The 18,374-nt window shown below is 46.2% G+C and overlaps 1 protein-coding gene across 1 annotated transcript in view; it reads left to right on the forward strand.

Annotated features, from left to right (window-relative positions):
- The window catches only part of GABRQ (gamma-aminobutyric acid type A receptor subunit theta), a 100,722-nt gene that overhangs the window by 19,133 nt on the left and 63,215 nt on the right, over positions 1-18,374 (forward strand). The window contains exon 3 of the mRNA XM_065410588.1: positions 14,828-14,895. Within this exon, the coding sequence (XP_065266660.1) occupies positions 14,828-14,895 (68 nt within the window). The remainder of the gene's footprint in view (positions 1-14,827; positions 14,896-18,374) is intronic.

Raw genomic sequence — 18,374 nt, forward strand, 5'->3', positions numbered from 1 at the left:
TTTTTCTTAAAGCTGCAGCTCCTGAAGTGAAGTCATTACAGGTGAACTGCCGCTTTCATTAAAAGAAAAAGCTTATAGATTATAGAGAAAAGGTGGAGAATATGAGCCGAGTGCAACCTAAAGGTTCAGACATCAGAAGGCAAAGAAAAATAATCCCAAATTTATTATTCTTTTTAAAAATTCTGATGATTTCTAAGATAATCTCATGATTTTTAAACCAGTTTCATGATTTTTTCAGGCCTGGCTCATGATTTTTGAATGTTCGGGGTTGGCAATACTGCATCTTAAAGAGGCCTAACAGTTCTGAGGTGCAGACACACATACGACTCAGCACCTTATTTCAGGTCTCTGGCCAACTGGTGAGTCAAGTGACCAAGGGTCATGTGACAGCTCAGAGGCAATGCTCCCTATAAGGGGGAGCCTGCTCAGTTAGAAAGGAAAATGCAGGGTTAGTAGAAGACCTACGAAGGGTCCCCTGTCTCAGTCAGATAGACAGTCTGGTAGGAAATACCTGTAGAGAGCAGGTGTAATGGGGAAAGGCCAGGAGCAGCTGTGGGTTTCAGGAAGGAGCTATAGAATCCATGGATGATTTAGCTGATTATTTAATAGTGTTAAATAATCAAAACCCTGAAGAAAGGGACTGAAATTCTGCTACTGTTGGGAGCTTTATCTGACAGTGAGTTGGCCCATTGGCTTACACTGACTTTCAGGGGTTGGGGTATAGCACTTTCTGAAAATCAACCCTCTTGACAGTATCTCAGTGTGGCAAACGCCAGAATTGGAGTCCCCCAAATTACTAGCCAGATCCTGAAAATCTAGGCCCCGATGTCTATATTTGTAGAAAACTGGCATGTTCTCAGCCGTCACATTGTGCTACTGTTCCGTGCTTCGTGTGCTGATTGAAATAAATGTCGGAGCTGGAGCTAGTGGTATCCTGTAAAACAGAAGAGTGAGTGAACGATGAATAGGAAGTGTGATTTCTTCATTAAAAATTTAAAAAAGGAAAAGATACCTTCCCATTGCCCCTTTGATAAATATGACAAGTCAACAGATTTTCTTGTTACAAATATTTGCAGTGTTTCATAATGGGGTAATGGATTTGATATCAACCAAAGTGTTTGCATTAACCTATTTAAATTAATTTGGTTCAGATCACTTTGCATTAAGGGATTGGATGGCTCAGGGCTTGGTAATATGTACAAATGTTTTCCTACCAATAGGTCCTGGGTTCAAATCCAGCCCTGATCTATAGTGAATGACAACAGTTAATTGATTAATAGTTACTGGTTGATATCAGGACCCCTCATGTTTGTTATCAGTTGGCTCCTTTGTTGACAGTCTGAGGAAATAAGTTAAGGAATGAATCAATCACATAGACCAACTTCCCCTATGTCCTTTAGTTTAACATCTGTAATATGCAAGGTCTTGGAAAAAATTTTGAAGGAGAAAGTGGTTAAGGACCTTGAGGTGAATGGCAATTGGGACAAATTACAACATGGTTTTACGAAAGGCAGATCGTGCCAAACCAACCTGATCTCCTTCTTTGAGAAAGTAACAAATTTTTTAGATAAAGGAAATGCAGTAGATCTAATATACCTAGATTTCAGTAAAGCATTTGATACGGTACCGCATGAGGAATTATTGGTTAAATTGGAAAAGATGGGGATCGATATGAAAATCCAGAGGTGGATAAAGAACTGGTTAAAGGGGAGACTGCAGCGGGTCGTACTGAAAGGTGAACTGTCAGCTTGGAGGGAGGTGACCAGTGGAGTTCCTCAAGGTTCGGTTTTGGGTCCGATTTTATTTAATCTATTTATTACTGACCTCGGAACCGAATGTAGAAGTGGGCTGATAAAGTTTGCGGATGACACAAAGTTGGGAGGTATTGCCAATTCGGAGAAGGATCGGGATATCCTGCAGGGAGACTTGGATGACCTGGTAAACTGGAGTAATAGTAATAGGATGAAATTTAATAGTGAGAAGTGTAAGGTGATGCATTTAGGGATGACTAACAAGAATTTTAGTTATAAGCTGGGGACGCATCGGTTGGAAGTGACGGAAGAGGAGAAGGACCTCGGAGTCCTGGTTGATCGCAGGATGACTATGAGTCGGCAATGTGACGTGGCCGTGAAAAAAGCTAATGTGGTCTTGGGATGCATTAGGCGAGGTATTTCTAGTAGGGATAAGGAGGTGCTGCTTCCGTTATACAAGGCACTGGTGAGACCTCATTTGGAGTACTGTGTGCAGTTCTGGTCTCCCATGTTTAAAAAGGATGAACTCAAACTGGAACGGGTACAGAGAAGGGCCACTAGGATGATCAGAGGAATGGAAAACCTGTCGTATGAAAGGAGACTCAAGGAGCTCGGTTTGTTTACCCTAACCAAAAGGAGGCTGAGGGGGGATATGATTGCTCTCTTTAAATATATCAGAGGGATAAATACCAGGGAGGGAGAGGAATTATTTCAGCTTAGTACTAATGTGGACACGAGAACAAATGGATATAAACTGGCCGTCGGGAAGTTTAGGCTTGAAATTAGACAACGGTTTCTAACCGTCAGAGGGGTGAAGTTCTGGAATAGCCTTCCGAGGGAAACAGTGGGGGCGAAAGACCTCTCTGGCTTTAAGATTAAGCTTGATAAGTTTATGGAGGGGATGGTTTGATGGGATAACGTGATTTTAGTCAATAAGTCAATAACTGCCATCGCTGGTAATTAGTATCAATGGTCAATGTGGGTATGGCTGGAGAATCTTGCCCGCATGCTCGGGGTTCTGCTGATCGCCATATTTGGGGTCGGGAAGGAATTTTCCTCCAGGGTAGATTGGCAGAGGCCCTGGAGGTTTTTCGCTTTCCTCCGCAGCATGGGGCAGGGGTCGCTTGCTGGAGGATTCTCTGCGACTTAAAGTCTTTAAATCATGATTTGGGGACTTCAACAGCTGAGTCAAGGGAGAGAATTATTCCAGGAGTGGGTGGGTCAGATTTTGTGGCCTGCATCATGCGGGAGGTCAGACTAGATGATCATAATGGTCCTTTCTGACCTTAAAGTCTATGAGTCTATGAGTCTATAAAGGTAATCATAAGACTAAGGCATGTTGACGGGGCAATATGGGGGCAGCTTTCACAGCTACTGTCCATTCTGTGGCTAAATAGATTAATTCAGTCTCTAGAGCTCTTCATCCAACATTAAATTATCTTAAAATAAAGTTTCTCGGTGAATTTTAAAAAAAAGAGATACTTTTAATGTTGGATTAAACATCAAGGAATGATTTGACATGCTTGCATGAAAATATGTTAGTAGGACATAGTCAGGGCTGGTAAGTAGACCCATCAGCCTTGGTTTGCTTTGCAGACTTGGGCATGCATGTCACATGAGTACATGTGCTTTTCATCAGACACATTTCCCTCATCTGCAGTTTCATTCTTGTGAGCCAGCGGGGTAGTGAAATCCACAAAAGCTCTGCCAGACAGAGGAAGGATGGTCTTGTGGGTTTCACTTCCTCCTGCTGCCCCAGACTTCTTGTGTGACCATGGGCAAGTCACAGAGGGCTTGATTGATTTCAATAGGTTGGATCAGGGCGTGAATCTCCTTATGCCTATGTTCCCTGTGTGTAATGTGGGGACAGTAATCCTGCCTTCCTGTCACCCATGATCTGTATTGTCTATTTAAACTGTAAATTCTTGGGGCCAGGGACTGCCTCATATGTTTGTACAGCACCTAGCACCATAAGGCTCTGTTCTAAGCACTCTGCATCCTTCCTATGTGGTCAGATATCACTTAGGGCACAAGCAAAGCCCTGCCATCCCTGTGCATCCTGGGCTGCTGTTTGCATGTCCTCTATGTTTTCCCTCTCTGGGCACCGTTCAACAGAGGGATTCTTTTTGTCAGCTGCTTTTGTGTGCCCCTCCAGCTGTCCAAAGGCATGCCTGTCATGGCGCATGCTCTGGCTTAATTCTTAACATGTGTCCCAGACATTTCCACCTTCTTTTCTGAATAACTTTGGAGAGAATGGGGTTCTGGAACTCTCTGATGGCTCTTAGTGTTTGTTAGATTCCATCTAATACCTGGTATTTTTCTGAGACGTTTGCTTTCGAAGACATTTAGACGTCCGTCTGTACCTTGGCTGGCTTTCCAGCTTTCACACCCACGTGGGAAGATGGAAATAACATTGGAGTGGAACATTCATTGTTTGGTCTTTGAGTTGAAGATTTTCTAAATCTAAACCTTGTTTCAGCTGGTGAATGCAGCTGCCACCTTGCCAATTGGTGACATTCTCTCCTTCTGGATAGCTAGGCACTGCAGTTGTATAAATAATTATAATAAGGGACACAGGAGCCTGAAAATAAACCCAGCATTCAACTGTGAGATGAGTTGCAAATCCATGATGGAGACCCAGGTTCAAGGCTGCTCCCCTTGCTGTCTTCCCCATGCTGACCTGAGGTGGACATGGGGCAGGCAGTGTGACATAGTTCCCTATTGTCGTCTTCTTTCCCTTATCCCATCAGCTGGGTTTGGGCTGTTGTGCCAGCATCCGCCATCTTCATCTGTCCAAGGAGTCACACCGTCCCCTGTATTGTGATGGATGAATCTGACATAAAGGAGGAGGGAACAGCATGGAGAGAAAGCTGCCCTTGTGAAATGTTTACTGTTCTGCCCCTCCTTGGGAGCTTGGCAGAGTCGCCCGTAGGAAAAGAGGGCCAGGTTTCCAAAGGAACTCAGCTCAGCACCCACAGCTGGGGCCAGATTGACAGAAGAGATCAACTCCCATTTAGGCAACTAGCTACTTGTGCCCAGTGGGCTGAGCTCTTTTGAAAATCTGCCCTTTATTTAGGTGCTGAAACGAGAGCTGAGCTGTGCTGGAAATCTGACGCCCAATGTATCCTGGGCTCAGCCAGTGACACACAAAGAGCACAGCAAAGGTGCATTGCATAACAGATGGACGATAGTGATCCAGTTGATCAACAGCATCCTGTGATCCAAAGGGAAACTTCTCCAGTCCTCTGGATGCTGGAAGGACATACTCCCGTAATGCTTATAAGTTAATCAAGCCCTAGGAAATGTACTAGACCAGTGGTATATTTGCCTGTATTTTACCTGCATGGAGGGTGAAGAGGGAGTTTATAGCGGAGCCCTGGGACTTTATTGCAAATCTGAGGGACAACCACCTTTCTCAGTATACACAGCATGACCTTCAATGGGAGTTAGGTGTGTAAACTGCTTAGACCCTTTTGAAAATCCTGTTAGGTGCCTTGCCGCATCGTTAGGTGCCCAAATACCTTTGTAAACCTGGCCTAAGGTACTTAGGCACATGCCTAAATTTAAGCATGTTAATAGTCCCAGTGAAGTCAATGGGATGGCATGCTTACAATGAGGCATGTGCTTAGGCACCTTGCTGAATGAGTGCCTGGATGACCTGGAGGCTTTCAAAGGAATTCCCCAGAGTTAATTTGCTTGCTGCTGCTTTTCATTCTCTGTTTTAAGCCTGCACAATTGATACCTTGTTTTTATTCAGCTCAGGTACATGCCTACCACCATCTTTTAAAATCAACCTCGATCTAGCTTCCTCTATAATCCTTCAATACCCACGGGATGGCTTTTGTAGTCTATTGCAGCCAATTGATTGTTCTCTCTAACTTCCAAATTTCCATGGGATAGTCACAATATCCCACTTTAATCCCCACTAATCCATTAAAAATGCCCATGGGATAGCCTCAGTAATCCACTGCGCTTCACGGATGGCATTCTCTAGTTTCCGGCTTTCCCTGGAACATTCACAAAATAATGATTGTTACATTTATACCAGCATGGCACCTCACCTTCTGAAGGATCCCACAGCAGCACCTTGCAAACTGATATAGGGCTCACTTCACCCACAACTGCAATGCTACCCTCTCTGGGGTGAAACATAGCAGCTGTTCAACAGTGCACAGCAACACTATTCATAGATTCATAGATTCTAGGACTGGAAGGGACCTCGAGAGGTCATCGAGTCCAGTCCCCTGCCCGCATGGCAGGACCAAATACTGTCTAGACCATCCCTGATAGACATTTATCTAACCTACTCTTAAATATCTCCAGAGATGGAGATTCCACAACCTCCCTAGGCAATTTATTCCAGTGTTTAACCACCCTGACAGTTAGGAACTTTTTCCTAATGTCCAACTATGCAACAGTTGAGGGCAGGAAATGAAAAATACTGTATCCATTCAAATCTGCAGGGGAAATTTAGGTCAACAGCTTGTTGGATTTGGCCATCACAACAAGGTTAACACCTGTACGCTTGGAAAGAATGCAAGGGGATATTAATGAGTATGAGTGGTCAGTTTTATGTCTCAGCTCACAGGTGGAACAGCCAGCAGCTTCCTGTCTCCATGCTTAGCAATTGGTTCAATGCATGTAGACTCAGGTTTTCCACAGAAATCTTCTTCTGTATGAGTACCCAGCTAGCCCAAGCCTCTCTTAGCTTGTGAGACCAGAGAGGACTGCAGCAAAAACATGGCATGATTATATACAGAAGATGCCGTTTTGTTATGTGAGTCCTAATTACTCCCTCAAACCCCACGCAGTACTCCACTGTATCTTGGAAACGGCTCACTCTAACTTTCCATTTCCCATGGGACATCCCTAATATTCCTCCTTATTAAATGAATTGTGCAAATTGAGCAATCTGATTGGCTACTGGCCAAAAGCCATGCTGTTAAGAGAGTAGAACAGCACCAGTTGGAACTCATCATTAGCCTCATCACTCAGGGCTATGTTGTGCTTAGTCTGACAGAGGTGTGAATAGATGGGAGTGGGTGCAAGGAGATATTCCATCCCTCATCCCAATAAGGATCAGCAGGACTCAAACGCAGGTCAGCAGAGCCATCAGACAATAGACACTGCCACACTGCAGTAGCTATAACCCTGCCACTCCTCAGATGCTGCAAACTGCAGCAGACATACACTATGAAAGGTCCTGCCCAAGTGACTCCCTTGGAGGCTCCCGATTGGCCTTTTTACCCCATATAAGCCCATGGGGTGTACTAGGAAGTGTCCATCAACAATTTAGATCCCCAGTGAGCTGCCATGATTGACACTGCTTCCAAACTCCTGGAACTTTGCAGAGACAGGATAAGGGACTTACTACTGCAACTACCTAAGGAAATTCTCCTTTAGCTCAAGGGCTAAAAGCATGTGTTTTTGGAGCTGAAGGAGCAGGCGTCTAGCCCTGGCTACCCAGGAAGAGGTGTGATTTTAGATAGTAATTGGGTGTGCTTTTCTGCAACACGTGGATTCATTACCCTGCCCTTCCCCAAATCAGTGGGGTTTCTACCACTGCTGTCAACACTGGAGTTCTGTTGCTTGGAGCATGAGCACAGAGACTGTGGCTCTGACTTGGATTCTGACCCTTTGCTTAGAACCCCGACCCAAGTTCTGACCTCTGGTATTGACTTTGTCCTGGAAATCTGACCATGACAAACCCTTAATGTGGGCCAGGCTGCTCTTTCAGCTCCAAAAAAGCATGTTTTTAGCACTTGAGCTAAAAGAGAATTTCCTTAGGTAGTTGCAGTAGTAAGTCCCTTATCCTATCTCTGCCCCCAGCCACTTGAAGGCAACACCACACTCACTCCTACACATCCAAAGACAAGACATCACAGCAAGGCAAGAATGGGGCCATCTTCCTTCCCCACCCACCCCAGCTCCCTGCCCTGGGCCTTCTCATCCCCCACCTGGCAATGTGGGGACAGTGCCTTAAACTGCAATCTAGCCCCCATCTGCTTATTCCCGGGTATTTTTTGCCCCATGCCCAGACCAGTGAAGTGTGGGGTAAGGCCTGGCCTGCTAGGAACAGGGGCAGACTCTGACAGGAATGCTGGAGGGAGTGCTTTGATATCAACCTCTGTAAATGTTTGATGTTTCTGGCTGTTGCGCTGGTAGGACAAGCTAACTGTGTGCTTTGCAATAGGCTGGGGGGATGGTGGCGAGGTCGGCTGTGAGTCACACAAATGCAGAGGGAATAAAAACAGGTGAAAAGGGGTTGGGGATGTTTAATGTGTATTTAAAGTTTGATTGTGTTGGCAAGGTTTAAGCAGGTGCTTAAGTGACCCAGCTGAACTCATTGCTTCTAAACGTCACCACAAATCAGAGAGACACCAGATAAAATCAGTTCCCAAAACACTTTGCTTCTGCTTTCCTGGCACATGGTCAGCTATCCCTGCTCCACAACCAATAATAACCCCTTCTGATTCTCAGGCACCTCTGCCCCAAATGCTAAGCCATAAAACTTTTTGGGGGGTATGTCAAGCATTTCTGAACTAACCCTATGCTTGTCTGTTACTGCTGGTTTGTCTGTGAGGCAGGGACCTGTCTTTTAATAAATATTTGTCCTGCACCTAGCACGAGGGAGCCCCGATCTGGATTGGGGCTGCTAGGCACCACCATGATACAGGTAAATGGCATTAATTAACAATCCCCTTTATTACAGCCATCCCATCTTATAAAAGCAAAAAGACACTCCATGATGCCCATTATTAGGCAGCTGGTATAGCATTTCTTGGTTACAAGATGCGCTCAGCTCATGACCTTTTCAGCCAGGTTATGTAATAGTGGTGAGTGTTATGGTCATTGGACCCTAATGGAGATCAGCACTAGTGACACGTCATTCATTCATAATATAGTGCTGAATGTGAGCCATGCTCTGTAATCTATGATTACCTGTGGGATATTGTCTCTAACATACCAGTACCTGTCCACATACAGTCAGAATGGCTCAGGGAAATTTTTCTGTTTCCACACATAAAGAACAAAGCATATACCATCCATCTAACATAACGATTATGTACGATTATGGAAAACAATGCTGAGAAAGAACCAAAGAAAAGTCTCCATAAGTGAGAGAGAGAGAGCGCAGTGTGTGCATCTCCCCTGCAACAGGCTGCAGAAACTCCAAGAACAAAATAGCAGCTGTCTCTGAACAGAGGCAGGGTCCTTATAAATGTAAAGGTGCAAGTGCAGAAAAAGGACATCCCAGTTTCATAGCTGCATGCACCACCAGGTGTGTGGGGCCGGAAGAGAAATGTAAGGGTAGCACCAACTGGTACAACCTTTCACAAGGTGCAGCCTGCATTCCACCTGTGCTGGTACAGCTCTGCCAGCCATTTGGGAGTGGGACATGATCTTGATCTTGCCCCAGCCTGTTTCTGGAGCCCTGTGCCAGGCTCCTTGAATCTTGAGCACTTGGAACAAAGATTGTTATTTTTCATAGTTACCCTGAGGAATCTGGGGAGAAACTACTTGTGCTTATGTCTCCTTCAGGGCTAGGCACAGTCTTCTCCTATATATAGGTCCAGTGGCCCCAGACAGGCTGAACACTCTGCCTGAGAAAAGGAGGGGATGGCAAAGAGAAGTAAATTTACCCGTGAGAGTGGGAGCCCATCATGGTCAAAGCCAAACTGGTCTGATTAGGAAGCCAGCCTTTGATGCAGCTACTGAGGGACTCTGCCAGACTTGCGCATGGAGGAAGTTCCATAGGCAGGATCCCTGAGCAGAAAACTCCTTGGTCCAGTTCAGAACTGTGCTGAAAAATCCTAACCACCAGGTAAAGAAGCACAAAATCACATTGTCTCCTTTCCTTTCTGTGCATGGCTCTAATGCTGTGCAAGACAGCCCAGAGGGCAAAATTCTTCATTCATCTACAGGCCAGTTACAGCACTGGCAGGCCCGTGCTGCCCCATCAACAGGTGCTACTTCCTGTCTGAAGGGAGAAGCTTGAGGGGCCAGGGGGTGATCAGTCCCATGAGGTTCTTCGCTGTGCATCCCTCAGCATGGGTTTTGTGAGGCAGACACACATCCTCTAGGAAATGTAGAGACCAACCAAACTCAGTATTGCCAACCCCACGTGTTTGTAAAGCCTGAGCCAGGCCCCCCAAAATCACAAAATTGGCTTTAAAAAATCATGAGATTTCAATAAATAATCCAACATGAGTTCTTTTTCATTTGCCTTCTGGTTTCTGAGTCTTTCAGGGACACATGTTCAAGCTTTTCTTTGCAACAGTAAGGTCTAGAAACTTTTTTTTAATGAAATATCAGATTCTCACACAATCACAAGACTCCAGTAGCTGAGGCTTTAAAAAATCAAATATTGTGAGAGTCACAGTATAATTGTGAGTTTTGGCAATGCTACTAATTTGCTCTCACATAAGTCACTGGACAGCTGTCATAGAGTAACAATATTCTGTCACTATAAAATCCCTTTTTAGCCGGTTTCATTTTTTCTGGTTGTGTCTTGAATTTTAGTTTTTCAGAGTCTCTTTCTCCCTTCCCCTCTAATACAGTTGTCACAGGCAATAAGCTGCTTTTGCTGCAAAACAGCTGAGATTTCTCCACTGATGATGGGAAGTGGGGAATTTTTCCCCTAGGAGTAATTGTGGGAAAATTTGCAATTTGTCCATGGTAAGGAACTTGGCTATCCTTCATCGTGGAAAGATGCTGTTCACTGGTGAAAATGGCATCATCTCAATCTCTACCATGTAGATGGAATCCTTTTTCATGTGGAAACATTTCTTCTTGTTAATATGGCTAATGGCACAGATCAGAGAGCATCATAACATCAACAAATGCCATGAATATTGGGTCTGCTTCCACCACCCAAACTCAAATAAAGTAGCCCAGGGCTCTCTCTATTAGCCAAAAAGTGACACAGATAATGCCTTTTTTTAAAAATCCTTTACCTTTTGTATTAATCCCACCTGAGATTATGAACATTGGCAGAGTTATATTTATTGTGCACAATGGATGTCCTTTGTTTATTTTATTTATTTACGCTTCACTCAAAGCTTGGACATTGATGGTAGATAGAAGATGAAATGACCCAATTTACAGTCGCATCTAGTGGCTCTAGCAGAGACCGGGCCCCATTGTGCTTGGTGCAGCACAAATATATAGTGAGAAATAGTGTCTGCCCTGATAAGGCTGAAACCTAAATAGACAAGTTCTGCAAAGGACAGGACAGGAACCCCAGGAACAGAGAAGGTGAAATGACTTCACCATGGCTACACCAGGGATAGCCCACAGCTCTCCTGAGTAATGGACTGCTGCCCTGCTGACTGGACCACACTGCCCTTTGCTACCTCACTGATGCACCAGCCTCTCCTGGATTCTTCCATGCCCTAGTGTTGAGGGGAGTAATTTGTTGCCAGACTTTACCAACAGCCCATTACCCCCATACGAGCTCATCTGTGCTGGATAGTGCATTGGGATGGGGGCAAGGCAAGGCTGCATTCATTCCCCACCCCACCCCTGCCACTTCCGCATGAGGGGCTGGAGTGAGTGAGCGCTTAGCCCTGTGTGCTAGCCTTAAGGTGCAGGTAGCTCGTTCAGGGATGTGAGAGGGATTCTCATTCCCCTGCCTGGGCGTGTCATCCACTTCACAATACGCACATGAGTAATCCCATGGGGGCAAATTCTGATGTTGAATAATACCTTGGTATACGAATAGCCAGTGGCTTGTCATGTGGGTTAAGGGGCTACTGAACCAAAGCAAGGGTATCAGGATCAGATCTTTAGCCACTTTGTAACCCCCTGCTTTTGGCAGCTCCTCTCTGTCCCTTGCCCCCTCTGATATGACTCAGGCATGCTCTCTGTGCACAGATTTCACAATTGCTTCCTAACCCCCGTAGGAGACAGACCCCATAAACCTTCATCTTTGTATTTCCAAAGAAGGACACAGGCTTCTTAAACTGTTGGGTCTGCAAGCTGGTGGGCTTAAGCAATTAGTGACATCTCCCACTTGGCATCCCAGTGACTAGGCCTCTGGTCTCTGCAGCCACTCGCGGAGATCTCTCTCTGGCTGAGCCCGTAGAAGCTGTGCTAAGCTCAGCTCAGCTGGAAGTGGCACTTTGTGGATCTTAAATCCATCACTTGTCTTTCTTAGAGCAGGGATTTGGGAGACAGGAGTCCTGGATTCTATTCATGGCTTTGACACTGAGTCACTGCGTGACCTCAGGCGCTCAGATACCATGGTGATGAGCGTGGCATAAATGCCTAGACTGATAGATTAGATTAGATAGACTTTGTGCGTTTGACAGCTCTTTGTGTAGCGTCATTGTCAGTTTCCCCTTATAGTCAGTCAATTTCCTTTGTTGTTTCTGTGGGTCTTTCATGTGGCAACAGGGGAGAGAAACATATATTTTTAGATGGCAAAAACTTGATTGTAAAACCACAAAAATTGTCAGTATGTATGTGGGGGCGGGAGGTGAAGGGGAAGAAAGTGGGGTGGTTGGTGGCAGTGGTAGGACCTTTGAAGGGAGAAGAAACATAGACTCATAGATTCCATGGCCAGAAGGGACCATTGTGATCATCTAGTCTGACCTCCTGTACAACACAGGCCAAAGAACTGCCCTACAATAATTCCCAGAGCAGATCTTTTAGAAAAACATCCAAGCTTGATTTAAAAATTGCCACTGATGGAGAATCCACCGTGACCCTTGGTAAATTGTTCCAGTGGTTAATTACTCTCACTATTAAAAATTTACACCTTATTTCCAATCTGAATTTGTCTAGCTTCAGCTTCCAGCCTTTGGATTGTGTTAGACCTTCCTCTGCTAGATTTAAGCAGCATAATCCATTGGATGGCACATGAGACTAGGGACTCAGAAAACCTGGCCTTCTATTCCTGGCTTTGCCACACACCTGCTGTGTGACCTTGGGCTAGTCTCTAGGCTAGCTTTGTCTATTTATATTGTAAGCTATAGGAGCAGGGACTATGTCTTGCTATGCAAATGTATAACCACTGGCACAGTAATAATAATAATAGCCCCGATTTTAGCTGGTGCTCTCATAATAAAAAATAGTGTCAGTTTCCTGACACTAGAATGATTTTTTTTCTTATAAAACCTTTCCTTGTGCTCCTAATAGCACCCAATGTGATTAAGACTGAAAGGGTTTTAAAAATTCACATGGCTTGTCTCTGCTGAGGCCGGCTACACCTTTCACACTTCACTCAGCTTGAAAGGTGAGGCTGACAGGTCAGCTCTGTGCTTGCCAACCACGGAGTGGCCAGTTAGTGCCCCCCTGTGGGGTTGGTTTTCTGAGTCGGGCAGACATCAGACTGAGAACCCACCCACTCATTTCAGACAAACGGCCAGCAGTCTGCTGTCTGTATACTTTAAAGTCCAGCACTGCAGCGTGAATGGCTGCTCCTGCTGCAGAATGTCCAACAAGCTCTGAATCAGAGAGGAAAAAAATACTGCACTGTCTCTTTAAGGAGATTTGCATAGGAGGTCCTAATTACAGTAGTTATTGATTCTGATGTTTTAAGTGTTATTCATATCCCATTAAAGGATAATGTTGTCTAATTTACAGGCATAGGGTCTTAGTAATAGCACACCCAATCACAAGGAAGCCTTAATGACACTACTTTCCTATTTCTGGTAACACACAATTAATATATCATTTCATTTCCAGTTTAGAAGCCTCCCCCCCCCCCCCCCCATTTGCTAATTATTTTTTTAGTTATTTTGTGATTATCTGTAAATATTTCAGCACTTGGAGCTGCTAATGACTTGATCCACGGTGTGTGGCAAAATTTCCTGCCCCTCCTCTTCTGGAATCATGCAACAAATCACTCAGTAAAACACACACAAGAAGAGGGGCTTGATTTCTTGGGGATGGTGCCCACTCAGAGGGGTTTGGATGGAGGTGTAGACTAGAACCCACTAAGACTTTGATCACCTAACAGACAGATGGTCTCCTCTAGCTGGCCACAGTTAGAGTAGCAGATCCTTTTTTCTCTCTGTGGGCCTAGCTAATAGCCAGCAACATCACATTTACTCACTTATAGGCACAAATCCATATGTTAGAAGCGTTGTCCTTACAGAGAGCACTAAGGTATTGGGCTAAAGCACTGCAGTTTGAAATCCTGCCATGTGGGGTTAGCAATGTAGAATATAGTAGGACTTTTATTTTGTATAACAAGGGGTTATGTGCCAGGGGAAGGGACCTCTTTGCAATCCTGGGAAAGTTATGCTCTTCTCACACCCCCATTCTACACTTTCCAGTCAGGCGTTGGCTCTTTATCCACAGGTGAGGGTGACTTAGCCACTGAAGCCTCCAGGGGAAGGGGATATCCCAATTAACCACTTAGTCAGCAAAAACACACCAAAAGGCGTCCACATAGCTCATTGGCCACGAGGGCAGAGCAAGACAGTATCTTGTTGCCAAGCAGATTAAGTTTGACGATGAACTGAAGTGCAGTTCTGCTTGGAGAAGTGAATGTGAAAAACGGCATCAGCTTCCTCCACAGATCTGCTCCCTGCGTGTCCAGAGGCCTGTCTGCTGTCTGCACTGACTAACATACGGTTTTAAAATGGTTAGCATTGCAGAGCCGACTCCGTGAAGAGGGAGTGAGCTGGAGTCTAGTTCCTCTTGTGCCGCAGCGGCAGGCTTGTTTGCTACATTCCAGTTACATGGCCAATCAGTTACACCTATGCAAGCCTGTGGCCAGGCGTGGGATCCTACAGGTGTCATTGGGGGCAGCACTGGAAGGCAGTGAGGCTACACAGGTATCAGTGAGGGCATCATTTGGTCTGCAGAAGTGAATTATTAGTGATGAAGGAAAGAATCCAGCTTCTCTCTCAGTTCCCAGGGTGAGTTTGCAGGGCTGGCAGTTAGAAAAATCCACCTTTTCCCTTGTAAATTGAGCACTCTTGATGTGGAAAGCCTTTCAACCCAGTGGACCTTGTATCTTCACTTTCCATTGGTAACTTCATTGCGCAGTAAGCTTCACTGCAGTGTGGGGGTAGCGCGGCTGGAGCTGTGTACTGTTCTAACCTGGGCCCTTTGTGTTTCAGGTAACCCTGTTACAGTGGGAATGAGCATCCATATCTCCAGCATTGACCAGATTTCAGAAGTCAACATGGTAAGTCCAAAAAGAAGCAAAAAGCCAACAAACTTTATCCATCTTCTGGTGAGAGAGAAATCCAAAGCCATGGCTACTCAGAGTCATTAGAGCGACAGGAGTATTTTTTTTTTTTGCAAGAGTTTGGGAGATAACATAGGAGGGGTGGCTAAATTCCAGTGTGTGTAATTAAATTTGGTTTCCCTGCATTCCTTCTGCAGTTATTCTTCATTTCTCCTCCCAAAATTGTGTTGTATTATTGGTGGTGCAGAATGTCTTTCATGTTCCACTCCAGAGGTAGTTGCATTTCTGTGGCAGGTGAGGGATATACAGAGTAAAGTGACTAAGGTTCTTCCTGGATAAAATGTAAGGTGTTCATGTGTCATTGCTATGTATGTAGCAGGACTAAAACAAAGAATGGGGGTGGAGTGGGAGGGGGGCAGGCAAGGGTAAGGATATCTAACATCCCTTCCTACCCTCCAAAGGAACGTGTTCCTATCACAGTATGACACATGTATTGGTTTAGTTCTGTGTGCCTCACTCCTTGTTCCCCCTGATTCATGATTCCAGCAGACATGTGCCACTGAGAATGCACATGACATTTGCTGTCCAGCTTCAGCCAGATTGCAAGATGATACTGAAATAAACCTATGTTCCAACATGTGCGGGATCTCTGGCATGTACACCCCATTCTTGATGGTGGATTTTGCCTCTGTAGTGTCTCAGATCATTGGGTGACTGCAGGTAAAGCTGCTAGGTTTCTGCTAAAGTTCTGCTACCTATATGAGCACCTTTATTCTGTCTGGATGTCTGTGCAGCACTAAGCCCTGATCTACACTACAGAGTTAGATCGATGTCAGACAGCTCACGTCGACCTAACTCTGCAAGCGTCTACACTAAGGCCTGGTCTACACTAGGCGTTTATGTTGAATTTAGCGCCGTTACATCGAATTAACCCTGCACCCGTCCACACCACAAAGCTATTTAGTTCGACATAGAGGTCTCTTAAATTCGACTTCTGTACTCCTCCCCAACGAGGGGAGTAGCGCTAAATTCAACATGGCCATGTCGAATTAGGCTAGGTGTGGATGGAAATCGACGCTTATAGCTCCGGGAGCTATCCCACAGTGCACCACTCTGTTGACGCTCTGGACAGCAGTCTGAGCTCGGATGCTCTGACCAGCCACACAGGAAAAGCCCCGGGAAAATTTGAATTCCTTTTCCTGTCTGGGCAGTTTGAATCTCATTTCCTGTTTGGACATCGTGGCGAGCTCAGCAGCACTGGCAACGATGCAGAGCTCTCCAGCAGAGATGGCCGTGGAATCTAATAGAAAGAGGGCCCCAGCATGGACTGATCGGGAAGTCTTGGATCTGATCGCTGTGTGGGGCGATGAGTCTGTGCTTTCCGAGCTGCGCTCCAAAAGATGGAATGCCAAGATCTACGAGAAGATCTCTAAAGCCATGGCAGAGAGAGGATACAGCCGGGATGCAACGCAGTGCCGCGTGAAAATCAAGGAGCTGAGACAAGGCTACCAGAAGACCAAAGAGGCAAACGGACGCTCCGGATCCCAGCCCCAGACATCCCGTTTCTACGAGGCACTGCATTCCATCCTAGGTGCGGCCGCCACCACTACCCCACCACTGACCGTGGACTCTGAGGATGGGATATTGTCCACGGCCGGTTCCTCGGACATGTTAGCGGACGGGGAAGATGAGGAAGGAGATGAAGAGGACGAGGCAGTCGACAGCGCTTACAACGCTGATTTCCCCGACAGCCAGGATCTCTTCATCACCCTTACAGAGATCCCCTACCAACCGACCCCAGACGTTAACCCGGACACAGAATCAGGGGAAGGATCAAGCAGTAAGTGCTTTAAACATCTAAACATTTATTTTTAACAGAACTGGAATATTAACAATAACAACAATGGGTTTTTCATGATTAGTTTGCCCTAGGCGCTTAACGTTTCAGTCCTGGGCAGTGCAACTATTGAAAAAAAATCTAACAATGTCCGGTTTTGCATGATTGTTCTGCCCAAGCCGCTCTACTGTTTAGTCCCTGCCAGTGCAGCTACAGTAAAATGCGGTCTACATGTCCGGGGATAGAGCAGTAATCCTCCTGGGACATCTCCACGAAGCTCTCCTGGAGGTAATTGGAAAGCCTTTGCATCAGGTTCCTGGGGAGAGCGGCCTTATTGGGTCCTCCGTGGTAGGAAACGTTTCCGTGCCAGGAGACAATCAAGTACTCCGGGATCATTGCCCTGCAGAGCATGGCGGCATACGGCCCTGGTCTTTGCAGGCTTTCCCGAAGCATTCTTTCTTTATCACTGTCTGAGATCCGCATCAGGGTGATGTCGCTCATGGTGACCTGCTTTGAATTAGGTAGGGGAATGTTAGTATTGGGACTGCTTGCCCGTTCCTTTACAGAACTGTAACCGCCGGTTTACAGCCACGCGGTGGAGGCGGGAGAGGGGCAGCATACAGGGATCTTTCCCTGGGACAGCCACGAGGGGGTGGGACAGTGGCAGAGTTCATGCTTGCCGGATTGCTGGCAGCAGAGACTGGCATTGCTTTCAATGTGAAAGGAGGCCAGTGCTACTATTAAAGTTTTAAGCACCCACAAGTCTACGGCTTACCATGTCTGCCTGCTACACAAATTCCGGTGTCCTGCCCCGCTTCTCAGATCGGCAGTGCGAGACCCCAGGCACTGAATGCGAGGGCCGAAAATTCGACCTTGTCCTGAGTGCGCATGTGATAGGTGCAGTGCATGGTCTTGTTCACAGAGAAAGACTATGTTCTTTGTTCACAACTACATTTATCTTTCTGAGGAATTCACTCCCTTTTTCCCATTCCCACAGCCACATCTGCGACTGTCTCCCAACCCAGCCTGGCATCACACTCCCAGAGGCTAGCGCAGATTAGGCGGAGGAAGAAGAGGACACGGGAAGACATGTTCTTGGAACTCATGGGCTGCTCCCGAGCCCAGGCAGCCCAGCAGACCCAGTGGAGGGAGAACTTGTCCCAAATGCACCGTTCACACATGGAACGGGAGGAGAGGTGGCGGCAGGAAGACCAGCAGGCGACTCAAACGCTGCTTGGACTAATGAGGGAGCAAACGGACACGCTCCGGCGCCTTGTGGATGTTCTGCAGGAACGGAGGCAGGAGGACAGAGCCCCGCTGCAGTCTATCTCTAACCGCCCTCCCCCGCCACCAAGTCCCATACCCCCCTCACCCAAAGTCCAAAGAAGGAGGGGCGGCAGAGTCCGTGAAAACTGTCACTCCACCCCTGCAGACTGCTCTACTACTAGAAGGCTCTCATTCCCCAAAATTTGACAAGTCCTTTCCTTCCCGCCTCACACAAGCCCCCGTCCAAGTTTCAACCCCCCGTTTCATGTGTAGTTGCTAATAAAATATACGTTTCTGTTAATTACTGTTTCCATCATGTTCTTTTGGAGGAGAGTCTGTCTGAAGGGGGGGAAGGGGGTTGGTAATTGGACAG

The sequence above is a fragment of the Emys orbicularis genome, chromosome 9, assembly GCF_028017835.1.
Source record: "Emys orbicularis isolate rEmyOrb1 chromosome 9, rEmyOrb1.hap1, whole genome shotgun sequence".
NCBI classification, from domain to species: Eukaryota; Metazoa; Chordata; order Testudines; family Emydidae; genus Emys; species Emys orbicularis.